Below are 17,756 nucleotides of genomic sequence, written 5' to 3'. Positions count from 1 at the left end.
ACACACACACACACACAATGTAGTTATATGATTTTAAAAGTCCCTACTCCCCTGAACAAAATGATGAATCATTTGTGCGGGTTCATCAAATATTGAAAAGGGAATCCTTATCCAACAAACACGGTAAAAATTGCAAAAAAAAAAGTCTAGTCCTTGGGTTATGGAACAGCCCCAGTCCCTAAGGGGTTTAAACGTGTATGGGATAGGCAAAAGGCTGTCTTGACTTTAACGTCCAAGGTCCGGATACGGTTTGATGCTTTTTACAGCCGGGTAAAATGGACAGGTTAGTTATTCCAAATGGTTTTTTATGTGCTGTGATTTTGTTTTGTGTTTTCCATTGAATAACTTTGACTCTTATCCTCCTAGGTGTTATGCATCAAGTTAAGAATCTGGCTGTGTCGGAAACATTGCTAACAAGCCCACCAAAGGTTTGCACAAATGGCTCTGGATCATTGAGCAGCACCACGGCCATCAGCGCTGGGACTGGCAGTGTAGCCGGCAATGCTGCGGCCGACCTGGGCTCTCCCAGTTTACAGCATCGCGATGACTCCCTGGACCTCAGCCCACAAGGGTGAGATTAATTCTTTAACAGAATTACACGCGTGTTCCATTAGCCACTCGCTGGAGTTAAAAGATTTCTGGGTATCTGCACAGTTTCAAAATGCTTTATACTTGGTGTAAGACTGATCATAAACCACTACATCTTTTGAGTCAGATTTTTTTAATGCTCATAGTTAATACTTTCTTTTACGGAATAAATGTTAGCAAATGTGTTAATTTTTCATTATTTGCTACAGACGGCTGAGTGATGTCCTGAAAAGAAAGAGGCTGCCAAAGCGTGGGCCGAGGAGGCCTAAGTGTTCCCCGCCTCGTGACGACGACAAGGTAGACAATCAGGGTAAGTGTGTCTTTACTCTTCTGAATCCTTGTCCTAGATCTTCAGTCAAATGTCAATTTCGCAAGTACGTTTGATTTCTTATGAATGAAAGGGCTTATTTGTATGGAGCGGTCCTTGTTGGAAAAGTTGTTTCTCCGCTGCTGCTAACCAATGCGATGCTCTCAGTCTGAGGGTGAATGATGCCGGCACGACAATCAAGCTTATCAAAATGCAGAATGTACGATGCTGATATACAAGTCAAATAATCCATATATATCTGGTTTAAAGAGAATTCAGCAAAGTCCCAGTTATCTGTCTAGTTTTAGTATTTATAAACAAAGTTTAAACAGGTGAAGCAGTTCAGGAAATTCAGATACAGGTGTATTTGCAAAAAATGTGTAAAGATTGGAAGCATCAAAGTGAATGTAAACACAGCTGGAAGTGGCATTTTGTATTGGAACCCTTATATTAAACCCTTCTGTTGTGCTGTAAGAATTCTCATCTTAACAGAGATCAGTTTAACATGTGCGAGAACGATGATTAAAGGGCAATTATCATGTTTTGTCCATTGATTGGTTTTGGGTTGTGTAAGTGTGTCGATGATGCCGACCCTGCCACATGCAGCTGCCACCTCTCTTCTATTCTAACCTTATCTCCCTCGTCCAAGCAGCAACTTTCCAATACAAGAGAGGTGATGTGATGTCATTCCTGTGATGTCATCACAATGTTTCAAACCTTTGTGTATAAAACTAAATGCAGTGATTGAGAACAGTGCCAGATCTGCGTGTCGGAGGCTCTTATTTACTCGCTCATTGTCTTGCGAATGTTGTAGGGTAAATGGGCAAGGCTCTTTGACTTTTTAAAAAAAAATAAAAAACAATTCTGTTACGCTTTTTTTTTTTATTATAGCGAAAAGCCCCACAACTACACAGTCCCCCAAATCATCATTCCTGTCCAGCTTAAACCCAAAGACCTGGGGCAGGCTAAGCACACAGTCTAACAGCAACAACATTGAACCTGCGCGTACAGCAGGGGTCAGTGGATTAGCAAGAACGGCTTCCAAGGATACGATCTCCAATAACAGGTAGGAACCCCAATCAATTAACCCTTCGCCTGTCCCTTAATACGTCTTTTAACACCAGCTATGTGCTGTGTATCTTGTAACTGAACTTTATTTCTTGTTCCTGCTCTAGAGAGCGGATCCGCGGATGGATAAAGGAGCAGGCCCACAAGTTTGTGGAGCGATATTTCAGCTCCGAGAATATGGATGGCAGTAATCCGGCCCTCAATGTGCTACAGAGACTCTGCAATGCCACAGAACAGCTCAGTCTCCAAGTGGATGGTGGAGTGGAGTGCCTTGTAGAAATCCGGAGCATAGTGTCGGAGTCCGACGTCTCTTCATTTGAAATCCAGCACAGTGGGTTTGTGAAGCAGCTGCTTTTGTACCTCACTTCAAAAAATGAAAAGGACATTGTAAGCCGTGATGTTCGTCTCAAGAGATTCCTGCATGTTTTCTATTGTACGCCTGTAAGTACCCCGGGTCCTGTGCTTAGAATATTATAACAAAGGCTATTGCGAGACACGGGCATGAACACGACTACGCTCGTTTTAAAGCGGTGCTATTTAAGCACTTCTGACTTTGTAGGTGTTTCCACACTGTGCCTTGCACATTGTGATCAAGATAAATACTGCTGGGCTTAGATTTAATTGTCACGTTAGCAGAGAATAAAATATATAAAGTACGGTAACGGGAACTGTTGTATAAATGTGTTCTTTTACACATTTCATGCCCACAGAAAATCAGCTTAGAAACAAACTTTCATTATCCGAGACTATTGAGTTACATCTATCTCGTGGCTAGCAGAAGACCTATATGACATGTGGTGATTTGCACTGGCGCTAAGACATATATTTCTTTTCAGCTCCCCGGAGAGGAGGCAATTGGGAGAGTCGAGCCGATAGAAAACGGTCACTTGCTGTCACTCATTCACAAGATGAATAACTGTCTAAGTCAGATGGAGCAGTTCCCTGTCAAGGTGCACGACTTCCCAAGCGGAAATGGCACAGGGAGCCGGTAAGTGGAAATTTGGAGTGAGAAATGATTTCATTAGAATTAAAACTCGGACTCGTGTTTGTGAATTGGATGTCCGTTTTCACAAAAAGCCATGTGGTACGAGGGTATAAAACCATGTCTGTTTACAGGGAACACACAAGTCATTAAATGTGGAAGCTGAAGATCTCTACCATTTGTGACAAAAAAACATCAAAAAACTTTATACTAAACATCACCAGTTCAGTTCCTTCAGAACTAATGTTCAACTTAAAAACAGTATAAACTGCAGCAAAATCTGGGAAATGTATTGAGATTCTTTATTGCAGGAGAAACCTGCCAGTGTTAAAATCACAACTCTTGCAAAATCTACTTTTTGGTGAATAAACCCTTCTGAAGCTTCATTTTGCTTTGACTGCCTTGGTTTGACCTCGCGTAACAACTGGTAGATTGCAGTTAGTTCACTCACATTGTGTATTCATTCTCTCGCTCACATTGGTAAAATATAAGTATTCTAAAATCTCTTTTCCCACATGACTATTTTTGTGAGAAATGTGTCTTGCTCATTTTTTTTATGTATCATAAGAGGCCTCTAGCGGTAGAAGGTCACAGATAAATGCCTGTTTGTGGCTTCTGAGCTTTGAGACTCGTACTCCAGAGACACTCATTAAAGGATAACTTCCACTTAATGTTTGTATCAGCCATGCACTAGACACACGCTGACTCCTTTTATAATACTGTGTTTAGTAAACTGTAGGGTGGCTCACCCAGTAAAACTCTGACTGAAGTCTAGAGCAAAGAATTAAGCTTAACTTCGTTAGCGTTGCCATAAAGAATCAGCTCAGTGTGATGTTTATGCAGGGAAAGTCTCATCACGTCACTGACAACTATGGCAGTCTCCAGGTCTGAGGATAAAAACCAGTTCATTGGACTGGGGTCAGCATGGCTGACTGGTCTGCAGCTACACAGCCCCATACGCAACAAACTGCAATGCACTGTGTGTTCAGACACCTTTCTATCAGAACCAACAACGTTTTCAGGAATTTGAGCTACAATAGCTTATCTGTTGGATTTGACCACACGACCAGCCCCCCCCCCAGTGCATCCATGAGTCTTGGCCGACTTTGACCCTGTTGCCAGTTCACCGCTTTTCCTTCCATGGACCTCTTTTGATAGCTACTGACCACTGCAGACCAGGAACATCCCACAAGAGCTGCAGTTTTGGAGATGCTCTGACTTTGTCTATCCGTCACAATTTGGCCCTTGTCAAAGCCGCTCAGATCCTTATGCTGCCCATTTTTCATGCTAACTGGTTGACTGGTCTGCAGCTACACAGCCCCATACGCAACAAACTGCAATGCACTGTGTGTTCCGGTCCAACGTAATGTTATGGCTCATTGGTGTATATACAGCACTGTATTTTATGCTCCAGGAGGAAAATAGTTTTTTCCGTGCGGTTTTCCCTGTAAATTTAAATGTAGCAATGCAAATTCTTACTGTGTCCTTCTCTCCAGAGGATCCCAAGCGCTAAAGTTCTTCAATACTCATCAGCTGAAGTGCCAGCTACAGAGACACCCAGACTGCACCAATGTCAAGCAATGGAAGGGGGGTCCGGTTAAAATAGACCCACTGGCCCTTGTACAAGCAATCGAGAGATATTTAGTTGTCAGAGGTAAGGTTTTAAAGTCCCTTTACTTGAGTTGCCTTTTACTTAAATGCCTTCATTCGTCAACTACTCGAATATCAGAAATAAGACTATAATTGCCTTTTCCAGGGTATGGCAGAGTGAGAGAGGATGATGAGGACAGTGACGATGATGGCTCTGATGAAGAAATTGATGAGTCTTTGGTAAGATCAACGATTAGTGCTTAGCATATTCAAAAGTGATTATCACCTGTAACTATGAAAGCGAATGCAGTATATCAATGCTGTTTTTAAGAGGTTCACAATGATTTTGAATGGTGACGCTACAGCCCTGTGCAAAAAATTGGTATGATACCGTAAAATACATTGTATTTTATGGGAAGGATGGAAAATGGGATACAGTATGGGTTTTACTGAATTAAGGGCGGAGGAGTGTTGTCCAGCATGGCTTTATGTGAACGTTGTAATATGTAGGTCACTCTCCGCGACAGCCAGTCTTTAGCTTTGTGAAGTGGCGACCAGCTGTCATCGAATGTCCTTTTCCTTTCCTAAAGGCTGCTCAGTTCTTAAATTCTGGGAACGTCCGGCATAGACTACAGTTTTACATCGGAGATCACCTACTTCCTTACAACATGACTGTATACCAGGCTGTGCGTCAGTACAGCATACAGACGGAGGAAGAGCGCGAGTCCACGGACGACGAGAGTAATCCCCTGGGTAGAGCTGGCATCTGGACCAAGACCCACACAATATGGTTCGTTTGATGCGGTTTGGCCACACAGGGTTCTCCAAACGCATGTAATACTCGTGCCATGTATAATTGGATGTTTATGTAGAACGTGTGTACATGCCTGAAGCTCATCCACTCTATGGCATATAATCTGTGCTGCAGGCTGAGAGTGTTAGGTGTCAGTCTAGAACGGCACTAGGGAAAAGTAGCATGCCAGTCATTGTCATTGTTCTTGTTTTGTTAGGTATAAGCCTGTCAGAGAGGAGGAAGAGAGCACAAAGGACGCTGTGGGGGGAAAGCGAGGTCGTGCCCAGACCGCGCCAACCAAAACATCACCAAGGAATTCAAAGAAACACGACGAGTTGTGGCACGGTAGGAACCCACTCAGGGTGGCCTTGAAAATGTATATTTGGCGGATACGTATTATAGTGTAAATTACCACAGCCAATGTTATTGCTTCGTTACTAATCTGATTCAAATCTGCAAACCTTGACATATAGGAGTGCATTAACAGCCGTTTACTAGAGAAATCTCGCTCTTGTTTTAAGTTGATATTTAAACACATTTAACGTTATTTTAAGTGGCACTCCGGCCGTCATATGCTCTTTAATGCATATGATAAAAAGTGTGGTCTGTTTTGCGAATGCGTAGAGGGGGATTCTGCACAGCCCTTTTCATACCCTCCAGCTAAATGTCCTGCCGGAGAAGTGTCGGCCAAACGCATCTTGCTGCACATAATATAACTGCACATTAAGACTGTCCCTTCAAGGTGTGTAAAACGTGTGCAGTGCATGCGTTATCAATCTGTGCAATGCGCTGGGATGTATTTGGCTTACGCGTCCACTCCGGCATATCCACTCCAAACCCTGCGAAAGGTGAAAATATGGCAGCTCTTCCTAGTATAATATGATATACTTGTATTATTCATACTGACATTACATGCAGTGTTTTATTTGAATATCCACATTCAAAATCCTTGTTCCCTTGTAGTGGGGCGTCATATCTTTTATCTTCAGATAAGTTCATGTCGAGATCCTCTGTGTTTTGCGGCTTCGTAGACTGAAGCTTATAATGCCGAGCCTGGTAAACGCAGCTTTTAATCCTATTTCTCTTCCTTTTATGCAGATGGAATGTGCCCAAAAGTTACAAATCCTTTAGAGGCATACCTCCTCTCATCACCTCCTGAAAACATCACTTTTGAAGATCCCTCTTTAGATGTGGTGATCCTCCTGCGGGTGCTCCATGCCATCAGTAGATATTGGTATTATCTGTACGATGTAAGTTCTTTTCATGCTTCAGGAAAGGTGTCTTGCAGTTGGGTGTCTCTCTATCCATCACAGCAGCCATGTTCTAAAGTCTCTCTCTCTCTCCGAGTAGTTTATGCGGTAACATCCATGGATTATGGCGATAACTTGCATAGGTCCTGGGGATAAGAGTTTTGTAACTATATTGTCGCCTAAATACTAGCATTTTCTAAGCTTGGAAACTGTTAAAGAAAAGTGTGTATACACATCATATTCTGTGGTGCTGTACAATGGGTAGGATATGCTCGCTAATGTCCCATATAAAAGACCAAGCCCAAACTTACTGTGTTCATGAAATTGGAGCATCTGTAAGTTTCGTTTACCTTACGGGTGAATTACCCTAATAGATAAAAGCTTAACTTTTAACTGCTGCCCTACACTCATGACACGGAATAATTTTATTAAGCTACGCTAGTGTTTCTTTTATTAAGAAGAAAAGACCACTCTAGTGTTAGCATTTTAAAGGCTATAACAAGACGTACAAAGTAGATTAATGTGCGTTCTTGTTGGTCTGTGCTGTATGGATGCAGAAAAACCCTGCTTTTCCGAGTCTGGCTTTTTGATGTAATCCGGTGTACATGTAACCCGTCCTCTTATATTTCAGAACGCAGCCTGCAAAGAAATAGTACAAACTGGTGAGTTTATCAACAGCAAGCTGACTGCAAAGGCCAACCGGCAGCTGCAGGACCCTCTGGTCATCATGACGGGAAACATTCCTACCTGGCTGACGGAGCTTGGTAAAAGCTGGTAAGTTTGGTGTGAAAAGCGGAAGTGACTATAGGTCTGTGGGATTGTCCTGAGTGGGAGCCGAGGCTGGAAACGCCTAGTGATTTTACACACGCTTTTAACCCAGCATCACAGTAATGCAGTGTAAAGTTCTGCGGGCCAAAGAAAACCTATAGGCAGCTAGAAAGTAAGTGACTAGTTTTGCCTTACAATGGGGGTTGTCTTTAAACCCATTAAAAACAATGCATTGTGAGCCTGTACATGTATGGGCTTTGTCATTAAGAGGTTAAATTTAAATGCGTATTTAGGACTCCTGTGACACAATCATCATATACCTTGTAGCTTTAACCCTAATGATTCATTATTAATTGCTCAACCCACACAAATTGTAATCTATTTCTTGTGAGGTTTGAGTTTTGCACGCAGAGGAGCAGCCCTGCATTCGATCTACGCGTTTTCTGGTATAGGTGTTTAGGTTGCGTCAGACTTCCAGGTCATGTTGATAATGTTCACCCCTCTCAATGCGTGTTGTTGTTGTTGTGTGTGATTTTCATCTAACTCCGTTTTTCTTCTCGTTCTGCTGCTTATCTCATAAGCACAATTTAGAATTGATCCTCCTGGTGCAGTATAATCTTTGCTTTCTACTTTCTCTATGTGGCTTGTGGGCTTCTTTTCTTGACAGTTAAGGAGAAATGGACTTTTTAATATCAAGAAACCTTATGTCAAAAGTTTGTATAGTATTTTTAAATACAAAATACAAAGTGACCTAAATTGACCCATTGCCTTCATTGCACCCTGATCTGGTCATGTTGATTTTATGGCGTCTGTTGGGGTATGCGAATAACCGTGCTGTATATTTATTTTGTTTTTTTTGTTGCTTTCTTCTATTAGTCCATTTTTCTTCCCGTTTGATACGCGGCAAATGCTATTCTACGTGACTGCATTTGATAGGGATCGGGCTATGCAAAGACTGTTGGACACGAACCCCGAGATCAACCAGTCGGACTCTCAGGACAGTAGAGTGGCTCCGAGACTGGACAGGAAAAAGGTAAAAAAAAAAACACACAAAAAAAGAAATGACACCATATCACAGTTAAGATATTTGTGACAAAACATGTCATTAACCCTTGTTATGGAGCCTGAACCTCTTCTTTCTTTAAAAGTTTGCAAGTGTTTAAAACCCAGCAAGTCCAGATGTAGAAAGTCATCTGCATCTCAAATACTGTTTTATTGCTTGCTTAAAAAAATAACATGTAAGAAATTATGAGTTTAAATAGGATTTAAACATTTACTTACATCTTGCAGTCTTCGGTGGCTGCAGGTTCATGGTCTGAAATATTAAGTTGTACACAAGCTGCACAACTATACATAATCTATAAAATATAATAATCTATAAAATAATAAATATATTTTTTTTTTTTAAAAGCCAATATCAAGTTTACGATAGCACACGAGTCCCAACAATATAGTATAAGCCTAAAAATCATGTACCAAAATGACGAAACAGGGCTATACACAGTATCGGGGGGTGGGGTTTTGCTAAAAACCTTCCGCAGTAGGTATATAGCAGGTAGCTTGACCGTTAATTGAAACACACGGCCCTTTTCTTGTTTTTCAGCGCACTGTGAACAGAGAGGAGCTTTTGAAGCAGGCAGAATCTGTGATGCAAGATCTGGGGAGTTCTCGGGCCATGTTGGAGATCCAGTATGAGAATGAAGTGAGTCGCTCTTGCGTTTCTCCGTGGAATAACTACCTCTGTATAAAGTGCCGTATAATTACCTTTCACTCTTATCTCAGGTTGGAACAGGGCTCGGGCCCACTTTGGAGTTTTATGCACTTGTATCTCAGGAATTACAAAGAGCCGACCTTGGCTTGTGGCGAGGTGAAGAAGTAACACTTCCCAATCCAAAAGGTACACGTCTGTTCCAGTGACAGTCCAAATTCATTTCTGGGACAGTAGGAATTGTCCACATTATCCCCTTAATAAAATGTTCAAATATATTGGCTGATTACTGTATATTGACTATTTCCCCCAGATAAGCAGTGATTTACATTATTCTGTGTGGAATTTTGTACATAGAAGGTAGCTATGGATAAAAAACAGGGTTTTGTGTTCAGCACGTGGGTTTGTTCTTGTGTAAATGTAGCATTAATTAAAAAAAAAATTTTTATATTCCATCTTTTATTATTGCTATTAATAAATAACTATACAGTGCAGAGCTGCTCTCACCAGGCTTTTTACTTCTCGCCTACATAGCCAGGTTTTGCAAATGAACCCATTTGTATTGCAGTCATTTCTATGGTTTTTTTCCCCCCTTACAGGAAATCAAGAAGGGACCAAGTACATCCACAGTCTGCAAGGTCTGTTCGCTCTTCCTTTTGGTAGGACGGCAAAGCCAGCACATATTGCTAAAGTCAAGATGAAGTTCAGATTCCTTGGCAAATTGATGGCCAAAGCAATCATGGACTTTAGACTGGTGAGACCACAACTTGATGTGCATTCATTCCACCATGTTGCTTTTCTATGTATTTGTTTCCAGAAACAAAAATACCCAGTCAGCCGGTTGACCTGTAAATGACCAGTGTCGCACTTTCTACATTTTACTGCTCAGAATGCTAAATATGTATATATGTTTACCGGTTAAAAAAAAAAGGAACTTTGTCAATACCATGACATTCTTCCACCCCTTTCATCATTTCAGGGGTTTGCGTGTGTGTGTGTGTGTGGGGGGGGAGATGCATGGACAGTGTCTGGTCTTTCACTGAATCTTGGATTCTGTTGAAGTAGAACTCAGACTTCTGCTTCAGCACGTTGTAAAGTGGCAACATTGGGAGCTGAGATTGAGCTCTGTGCTGTTAGAGCAAAAATCTTGATGGATTCTACTGAATCCCAACTGATCTTCCCAACTGGCCGGAAAAAAAAAAAACACCATTATCCTGCAAAAGCGCAATCTTGTTGGTAAATTGGGGCTGATTCACTGATTCTGGGATGCTTGGGAATTATGCCAGTGGAGATACCATTCTCTCCCCATTGCCTCCAAATGTGTGCGTCTGTGGTATGTTTTTAACTAAAGAGGATTTGTCACCCTACCTGGGGCCAGGGTTTTCGGTCCCGGTTGTTCATTGTATGGTTATTACCGCAGGTGGACATTCCTCTTGGGCTCCCGTTCTACAAGTGGATGTTACGGCAGGAAGCCTCCCTGGCTTCTCATGACCTGGTAAACATTGATCCAGTTGTTGCCAAGTCTGTATATCACCTGGAAGATATAGTGAGACAGAAAAAGATGCTGGAGCACGATAAAGCACTGGTAAGCACACGAAGGGACGGTTTATATGGGCGTTGGATCTCTGCGCATTCTGTTCTCGGAAGGGTTTGTTGGACACAGATCACGTGATCTATGCAGCACATGGCTGCGGGGCTGTTAGTCAAATGAAATATTAGCGCCTGTGGCTGCGACACGGACGTGACAGTATTGGTTCGTCCATGTTGGTGTTACAGAATATGGCTTACTTTAAAAATTAGATGTTAACTTGTATAGCTTGTGTTATTATGGTTGTGGGACTGCATGTATTAGTATGTGGATTTACTACTAGGCAATGACCAGGTATGTTTTTAATAACCATATTAACTTTTCACAGACCAAAGAAAGTCTGCAGTTTGCACTTGAGAGTCTGAATATGAATGGCTGCTCGATTGAAGACCTAGGATTAGACTTTACGCTGCCTGGATTCCCTAACATTGAGCTAAAGAAAGGAGGGAAGGATGTTCCTGTGACCATTCACAATCTGGAGGAGTATGTGCGGGTAAGAAACTGGCATCTACCTGATAATGTTGAGCATTTGGGGTAGACTGTTGCTGCTGGATCAGATACGTGGCAAGCAGGTTATTAGAATGGTTGGTAGTGCATGGACGGCGCTCATGAAGATTGAGATTTTCATTATAAATACAGCCTGTCTGGCAAAGGACCTTTGTTATGGGCATTTAAGTCGCTTCTCAAATGAACACTGGTTTGAAAGGTAGAGAAGATAGAAGGTTTGAGCATCTGTTTGTATCCTTCTCAGCACAAGAATGATACAAACACATTGTAGATTTCTGCAATGTGAATTATCAATATTTTAATACTTTGCTGTATGGAAACTGGCTTTCTAATGAGCACTGTGTGTGGAGTTCATGGATAAAACTGTGCAGTCCACAAAACCTGCTGCCGAACATCTTTGTAGAGTTGAAATGCTTTGGTTCATTTTCATGATGTACTAATTCACAATGAATGCATCTGTCTTGCAGCTTGTAATATACTGGGCGCTGATTGAAGGGGTTTCCAGACAGTTTGACTCTTTCAGAGATGGCTTTGAATCGGTCTTCCCACTTAATCACCTTCAGTATTTCTATCCAGAAGAGGTTTGTTCCATTATTTTAGTTACATACATCTACGTTTTTACATACGCAATATAAAAATACATCATGTAACAGTGACGGGAGAGGTGTAGACCCCGCAGCGTGTGCTATATGCATCATATTGCACTATTAACATAGCCAAGAGTTTATATGCGAAAGGAGAGGCAACATACTGTGCAATGCTCTTACATTATTATATACAGTTTATTCCTTGGATTACTCCTTCATTTGCGGACTGGTCCGAGTGTTCATAGCTATCGGGTGAATGGAGGCCATCGGTACAATGCATTAATTTGTACAGATAGTCCTAATATGTGTTTGTGGAGGTCCCATCCAGCTAAAGATATGTTTTTGTAATGCAGTTGGATCAGCTCTTGTGTGGCAGTAAAGCTGATCCTTGGGATGTAAAGACTCTGATGGAGTGCTGCAGACCAGACCATGGATACACGCATGACAGGTTTGTATGATATTATAACAAATAATGGACAGGAATATGAAGGAAATCGGTCCCATCTGCCCTTCAGTCCATAGCTTCGTAGAGCCTTTGAAAAGGTGTTGTGCTCAATTGTAAGACAACCCCAACATTTGAATAATTAATAATTCTATTTGTCTATGTAAATAGAGTATGTGTTTGCCTTAGACGCGGCTTATGTGTAACACTTTTATACTCCAGTGTAGAAGCTGGATGTATGTACTGTAGTTTTAATCAAATGCTTTAATGCAGGCAGTTTTAAATGTGAGATTAGTTTATTTTGCAAACCTGTAAAACTGCATTTCTTAGCAAGTAATATTCGTTATACATACGTGACTTTCCTTGCTCAAACACACTGAGACCATTCTTTACAGCAATATTTTTGAAGTTGGTTCCTCCTTAGGCTTAGTCATTGTCGCAATATTTTTAAAAACATGTTTGTGAAAGTAGTAATTAACAATGTTGTGAGTTTCCCTTTAATGTCAGTGTATGTGTGTGTATATATATATATATATGTATAATGTGTGTGTGTGTGTGTGTGTGTGTAAAAATAAATATATATATATATATATATATGTATGTATGTGTGTATATATATATTTATATATTATAGTAAGTTTATTTAGATGGTAACCTACGCTCTTTTCCCTTTGCAGCCGCGCCGTGAAGTTTCTCTTTGAGATCCTCAGCAGTTTTGACAGTGAGCAGCAAAGGCTGTTCTTGCAGTTCGTCACCGGCAGCCCCAGACTTCCAGTCGGAGGTGAGATCTTTACTCCTCTACTCATCATGAACCTTTTACCGAAACGCAGTTTGATTCATCACTAAAAATATCATTTAGTAGGAATTTCAGGTTAGGTCAGGTTGTGGAGGATGTATTTGTTCCCTTCTTGAACAGTTGTAATTAGTGCTGGGTGAGCGTGGGCTTAACTCGTTTCTAATTGAGTCATCGCAGGTAAGTGAAAGCCCATTGATCGGCCCTCTCCAGCTTGTAGCATCCGTGTTATCAGGGTTTTGCTCTAGAGATTTGTGTACCATTCCTGTCTGTCAGTGACTGCCAAGCGCACTCTCCTCCCAGATGTATTCTGCACCATGAGTTTATTATAACACTCTGTAATACCACGAGGATATTGCTGGGTTGCCATGACAAGGGACATTAGCAGCTGAGATCCTGCTGCCATGTCTTAAAACCGCTACTGTGTTCTGCTGCTAAATATATCACTTGCTGTACACTGATGTAGAACATTTATAGAGGTTCGTATGCCTTTAGCATATTGACATCATATGGGTATCATATTAAACATCATAGCAACCGCTGGACTGTTGGTGCATTCAGTTTGCTGCTGTGGTTTTAACGATGGTTTTAAAACATTATACCCGAACTGCTTTATGTATATTCCCTACTATGGAAGGACATTATCAACTTTTCATACGATAACCGCATCAGTTCTCTTTCAATCAAAAGAAAATAACCATTTTTTGTAATATTATCTCGTTTCAAAGCAGGAAACATTGTCGCTCTTACAAGAATACTTTAGCCCGCAATGTAATTAAATATATTGTATGGTGTTGGTTAGACAATCTTATTGCTCGACTGGACCAAGGAAGGCCTCAATTGTATTCATGTAATCAAATGGTCTTACCAAATTATACCCCTTTCATTTGACACTTTCACATTTACTTATGTTTTTAAACATTTCCACCAAAACGTAGGTTTCCGAAGCCTGAACCCTCCGCTGACGATAGTCCGCAAGACTTTTGAATCCACCGAAAACCCGGACGAATTCCTCCCCTCCGTTATGACCTGCGTCAACTACCTAAAACTGCCAGACTATTCTAGCATTGACATTATGCGTGAGAAACTGTTAATAGCCGCACGCGAAGGACAGCAGTCATTCCACCTATCCTGATCCCGAGGAGTTTACCACAAAGCCCACCTGAACGATTAACAAATCATGATTTCTTTTCTTAATGTATCACCAGAGTCGAGGCAGCGTGTTACGCCTTATTGTAGAGAAACCCAATGCAGATTTCAAACACAAAAAGACAAACACAAGACCCAATAAAACAGCCCTTGGACATCTCACACCGATCAGGCTTGGAAGATTTGTGGCGCAAGTTGGTTTAGACCGTTTTTGTTTTTTTTTTTCTTTTTTCCTTTTTGCTTAAATTATCCTTTATTTGAAGAGTGGAATTTTAAAATGCTTTGCAGTGTGAATACAAATGAGGAGTATGTAAAACAAAAAAAAATTAAAACGGGGGGGAAAAAAAGGAACGTGTTGGAGCTTTAATTGATGCAATTAAAAACAAACAAAAAAAAAAAAAATTCACTATGTATCCATTTAGTTAATATATGCAGGTCACCTACCTCTGCCACCTGTCCCCTATCCAGGTACAGTTTTGGCTCAGAAATGGAGACTCGCAAAAAAAAAAAACTTTGGGGGAAAAATTACAAAGTTACGCATATATTTCTCCTGTGCATCACTGTTTCTAACCCTGATTTCTAACATGCGTGTGCAGTCTGATAACGTGCCCCTCATACTTAGTTTGTTTTAGGAGTCGGAGGGCAGATCACAGGCCGCTGTTTCCAACTGAACAGCCAATCGTGGCGTTGGAATCGGCAAAACTGTGGAGGCCCTGTTGGTTGATTGTTTATAATGGCCTTTTTACACATCCTTAAAACTGTTTACACAGTATATATAAAGCGCTGAGTGATGTTTGTTTCTTCTTCTTCTCTTTGATTTAATATTGTAAAAGAAAAAAAAACGGCTGGACTGTATTTATCCCAATACAGCCACAGCATTTCAAGTTATTGTACATTTTAAATCCTATTCAGATACAGTTTAATTCTCTGTTTAAAGTAATTTCTTTCCTCTTCAGTTTTTTTATATATATATATAATTTTTCTGGTTGTAGTTTGGGGGGAGTAAAGAGTTGGAGATGTTTTGACACATGAAAGCAGCTGTTCTACATGTTCTGTTCTATGTGCTGATTTCTCAGATCTGCAATAATCTACTTCATCAGGTTCATGTTTTTACCTGAATATAAATAAAACCGAAAAAGTTTGCTTCATGTGCCTTTTGTTTTTTTCCCCAGGATAGTTGATAGATGATTTTGGAAATATTGCACATCATTATTGGCTGTTGAGAAGAAATAGATTTTATCAGACATGGCATAATTCAGAAATGGATAGGAAAAAACCCCATCAATAGAGCGGGTCCAACATGTGTTGTCTGGGCAGAGGATGGACAGACACGGGATGTGCCAGGACCGTCATGACTTTAAACGGGTGCAGAAAGCGATCTACGTTCGCTTTCCGCACCGAAACGACCTCGAGGCATTCAGCAATGCCACGATTGGCACTAGGGGCCCTCCCCCCTCCCCGGGGCGTCAACATCCGCCATACATTGTATGGCTGCGGACGCCCGTTTTAAAAGCGTTTAGGAGCCGATCAACGATCACCTCCTAAACTTAAATGTTGTCTCTGGAATGCCTCGATCAGGAGGCATTCAGCGACACCAAACACTTACCCCAGGATGGGCTGTGACCGCTCCGGAGAGCGGTCACAGCCGCCGCTGCAAGTGATCTTCGCCATCCGCAAGATGGCGGCCGCCTGGGAAAAAAAATTTATAAAGATGAAAAAGTTCGCTAGATGGTCCAGACCCTCTAGAGAACTCTGGCTCCACTTGCAGGTTGAATACAGGTACTGTGTACTGTGTAATACAGGTCAATGGAGCCCAGCTTTCTAATCAGTGTGATTAGTAAAATAAAATTAATAATTAGAAAAAAATAGTTAAAAAAAAACAGTAAAATGTAAAGTTTCCCACTGATGTTACTATCAGGGGAACCTTCAAGTTGAAAAAAAATAAAAAAAGGATAAAATAAAAAAAATATATATTTATTTTTGTGAGCAAGTCCTAAAATTAGCACATTAGCTTAAATCAATTCTCGCATGGAAAGAGTTAAAATACTGGCATATTAAATGCCCATGAGGTGTCTTTTAAAAAAAAATGTATGATCTGATGGGGTAAATTGAATTGGTCGGGTTCAACAAGGTCCCAATTAACACGGGGGGAAGGATGGCCACACATCTAATTTCCAATTAGAAAAATGCGCACGTCTCAAATGTGGCCTTTTAGTTCCCCCAAAAAATGACAAACCCATGCATGTGGGGTATCACTGTACTCAGGAGATGCTGAACACATATTGGGGTGTCGTGTGACAGCGGCATATGCCAGGAGCTGTAAATTCATACATAAAGTAGGTGTGTGGGGGAAAAATACACACAAAAAAATACTACTGCAAACTTTGAAAAAAATACTGGTGGTAAAATGTGTGCAAGCAAAGAGTTAAAATACCAGCATTTAAAATACCCTGGGGTGTCTAGTTTTCAAAAATATATGGTTTTATTGGTCACACTGAAATGGCCCGGCTCAAAGATGTACCAAATAGGGCATGGGCAGTGGATCCCCAAATGCCAAAGTCCAACGTTGAAAAAATGTGCATACCCCAAATGTGCACCCCCCCCCAAAGAAAAGCCAGGCAAAATCATTCATGTGGGGTATCGCTGTACTCAGGAGATGTTGCTGAACACATATTGGGGTGTTTTATGATAGTGACATATACCAGAACCTGTTTATTCATACCTGAAGTAAAAAGTGTGTGACAAAACAAATGCAAAAAAATTACTACCACAAAGTTTGACAAAGACTGGTGGTAGATATGGTGCATGGAAAGAGTTAAAATACTAGCATTTGAAATACCCTGGGGTGTCTAGTTTTCAAAAATATATGATTTGATGGGGTAAATTGCACTGTCCGGCTTCAAAGATACCCGAAATGGCACATGGGGGGAAGAATTGCCAGATTTGGAAAAAATGGCTTTAAAATAGCAAAACGCTACCTGTACTTATTGCCAGGGGCGTGACTAGAAACCTCAGGGCCCCGGTGCGAGAATCTGTTAAGAGCCCCCCCCACCCCCAACCCATCTATCCCTTTCTCACGATCTACCCACTCCCTCCCTACCCCCCCTTCTCACGATCTACCCACTCCCTCCCTACCCCCCCCTTTTCACGATCTATCCAATCCCTCCCTACCCCCCCCTTTGTAGGTCACTTACCGTCAACTCCTGTGTTAGGAGCGTGAGGCGTTTGTCTCGGGTGCCGGCGATTCGCTGCTGAGCGACGGCAGCGGCGGCAGGGAGCGGAGGCATCCTGGATTTCTGTCAGTCAGGGGGCCCAAGAGTTGCCGAGCGGTCGTTTTCAGCAACCGCTCGGCACCCCTTGGGCCCCCCTGACTGGCAGAACTCCAGGGCCCTGTCGCAGTCGCGACCCCGGTAGTTCCGCCACTGCTTATTGCCCCATAAAGTGTAGAAAAAAGCAAAAAAACATTGGGTATTTCTAAACTCCGGACAAATAGTGGAATCTATTTAGCAGTTTTTTTCATTACCTTTTATAGATGAGTAAAAGATTTTTCAACTAAAAGTCATTTTTTTTTCAAATTTTTTCACCATATTTTATACTTTTTTTTTAATAATATGATACAATCAAAACAATGTCATC

General features: G+C 41.4%; 1 protein-coding gene across 7 annotated transcripts in view; it reads left to right on the top strand.

The window, feature by feature from the left end:
* TRIP12 (thyroid hormone receptor interactor 12) overlaps positions 1–15,268 on the top strand; it is a 42,445-nt gene extending 27,177 nt beyond the window's left edge. For all 7 annotated transcript variants that reach the window (XM_053459805.1, XM_053459803.1, XM_053459802.1 and 4 more), the window contains 21 exons: positions 367–571; positions 798–898; positions 1,787–1,961; positions 2,071–2,404; positions 2,800–2,951; positions 4,442–4,599; positions 4,702–4,775; positions 5,126–5,325; positions 5,546–5,673; positions 6,427–6,578; positions 7,210–7,352; positions 8,223–8,379; positions 8,950–9,048; positions 9,129–9,243; positions 9,654–9,808; positions 10,475–10,639; positions 10,971–11,135; positions 11,617–11,730; positions 12,090–12,184; positions 12,856–12,959; positions 13,910–15,268. In XM_053459805.1, the coding sequence (XP_053315780.1) occupies positions 367–571; positions 798–898; positions 1,787–1,961; positions 2,071–2,404; positions 2,800–2,951; positions 4,442–4,599; positions 4,702–4,775; positions 5,126–5,325; positions 5,546–5,673; positions 6,427–6,578; positions 7,210–7,352; positions 8,223–8,379; positions 8,950–9,048; positions 9,129–9,243; positions 9,654–9,808; positions 10,475–10,639; positions 10,971–11,135; positions 11,617–11,730; positions 12,090–12,184; positions 12,856–12,959; positions 13,910–14,106 (3,188 nt within the window). In that variant the 3' untranslated portion in view covers positions 14,107–15,268. The remainder of the gene's footprint in view (positions 1–366; positions 572–797; positions 899–1,786; positions 1,962–2,070; positions 2,405–2,799; positions 2,952–4,441; positions 4,600–4,701; positions 4,776–5,125; positions 5,326–5,545; positions 5,674–6,426; positions 6,579–7,209; positions 7,353–8,222; positions 8,380–8,949; positions 9,049–9,128; positions 9,244–9,653; positions 9,809–10,474; positions 10,640–10,970; positions 11,136–11,616; positions 11,731–12,089; positions 12,185–12,855; positions 12,960–13,909) is intronic.
* The last annotated feature ends 2,488 nt before the right edge of the window (positions 15,269–17,756 follow it).

Source organism: Spea bombifrons, chromosome 3 (assembly GCF_027358695.1).
Source record: "Spea bombifrons isolate aSpeBom1 chromosome 3, aSpeBom1.2.pri, whole genome shotgun sequence".
In the NCBI taxonomy this organism is placed as follows: domain Eukaryota; kingdom Metazoa; phylum Chordata; class Amphibia; order Anura; family Pelobatidae; genus Spea; species Spea bombifrons.
The sequence above is the reverse complement of the archived record's forward strand: the minus strand, read 5'-3'. Positions and strand labels throughout refer to the sequence as shown.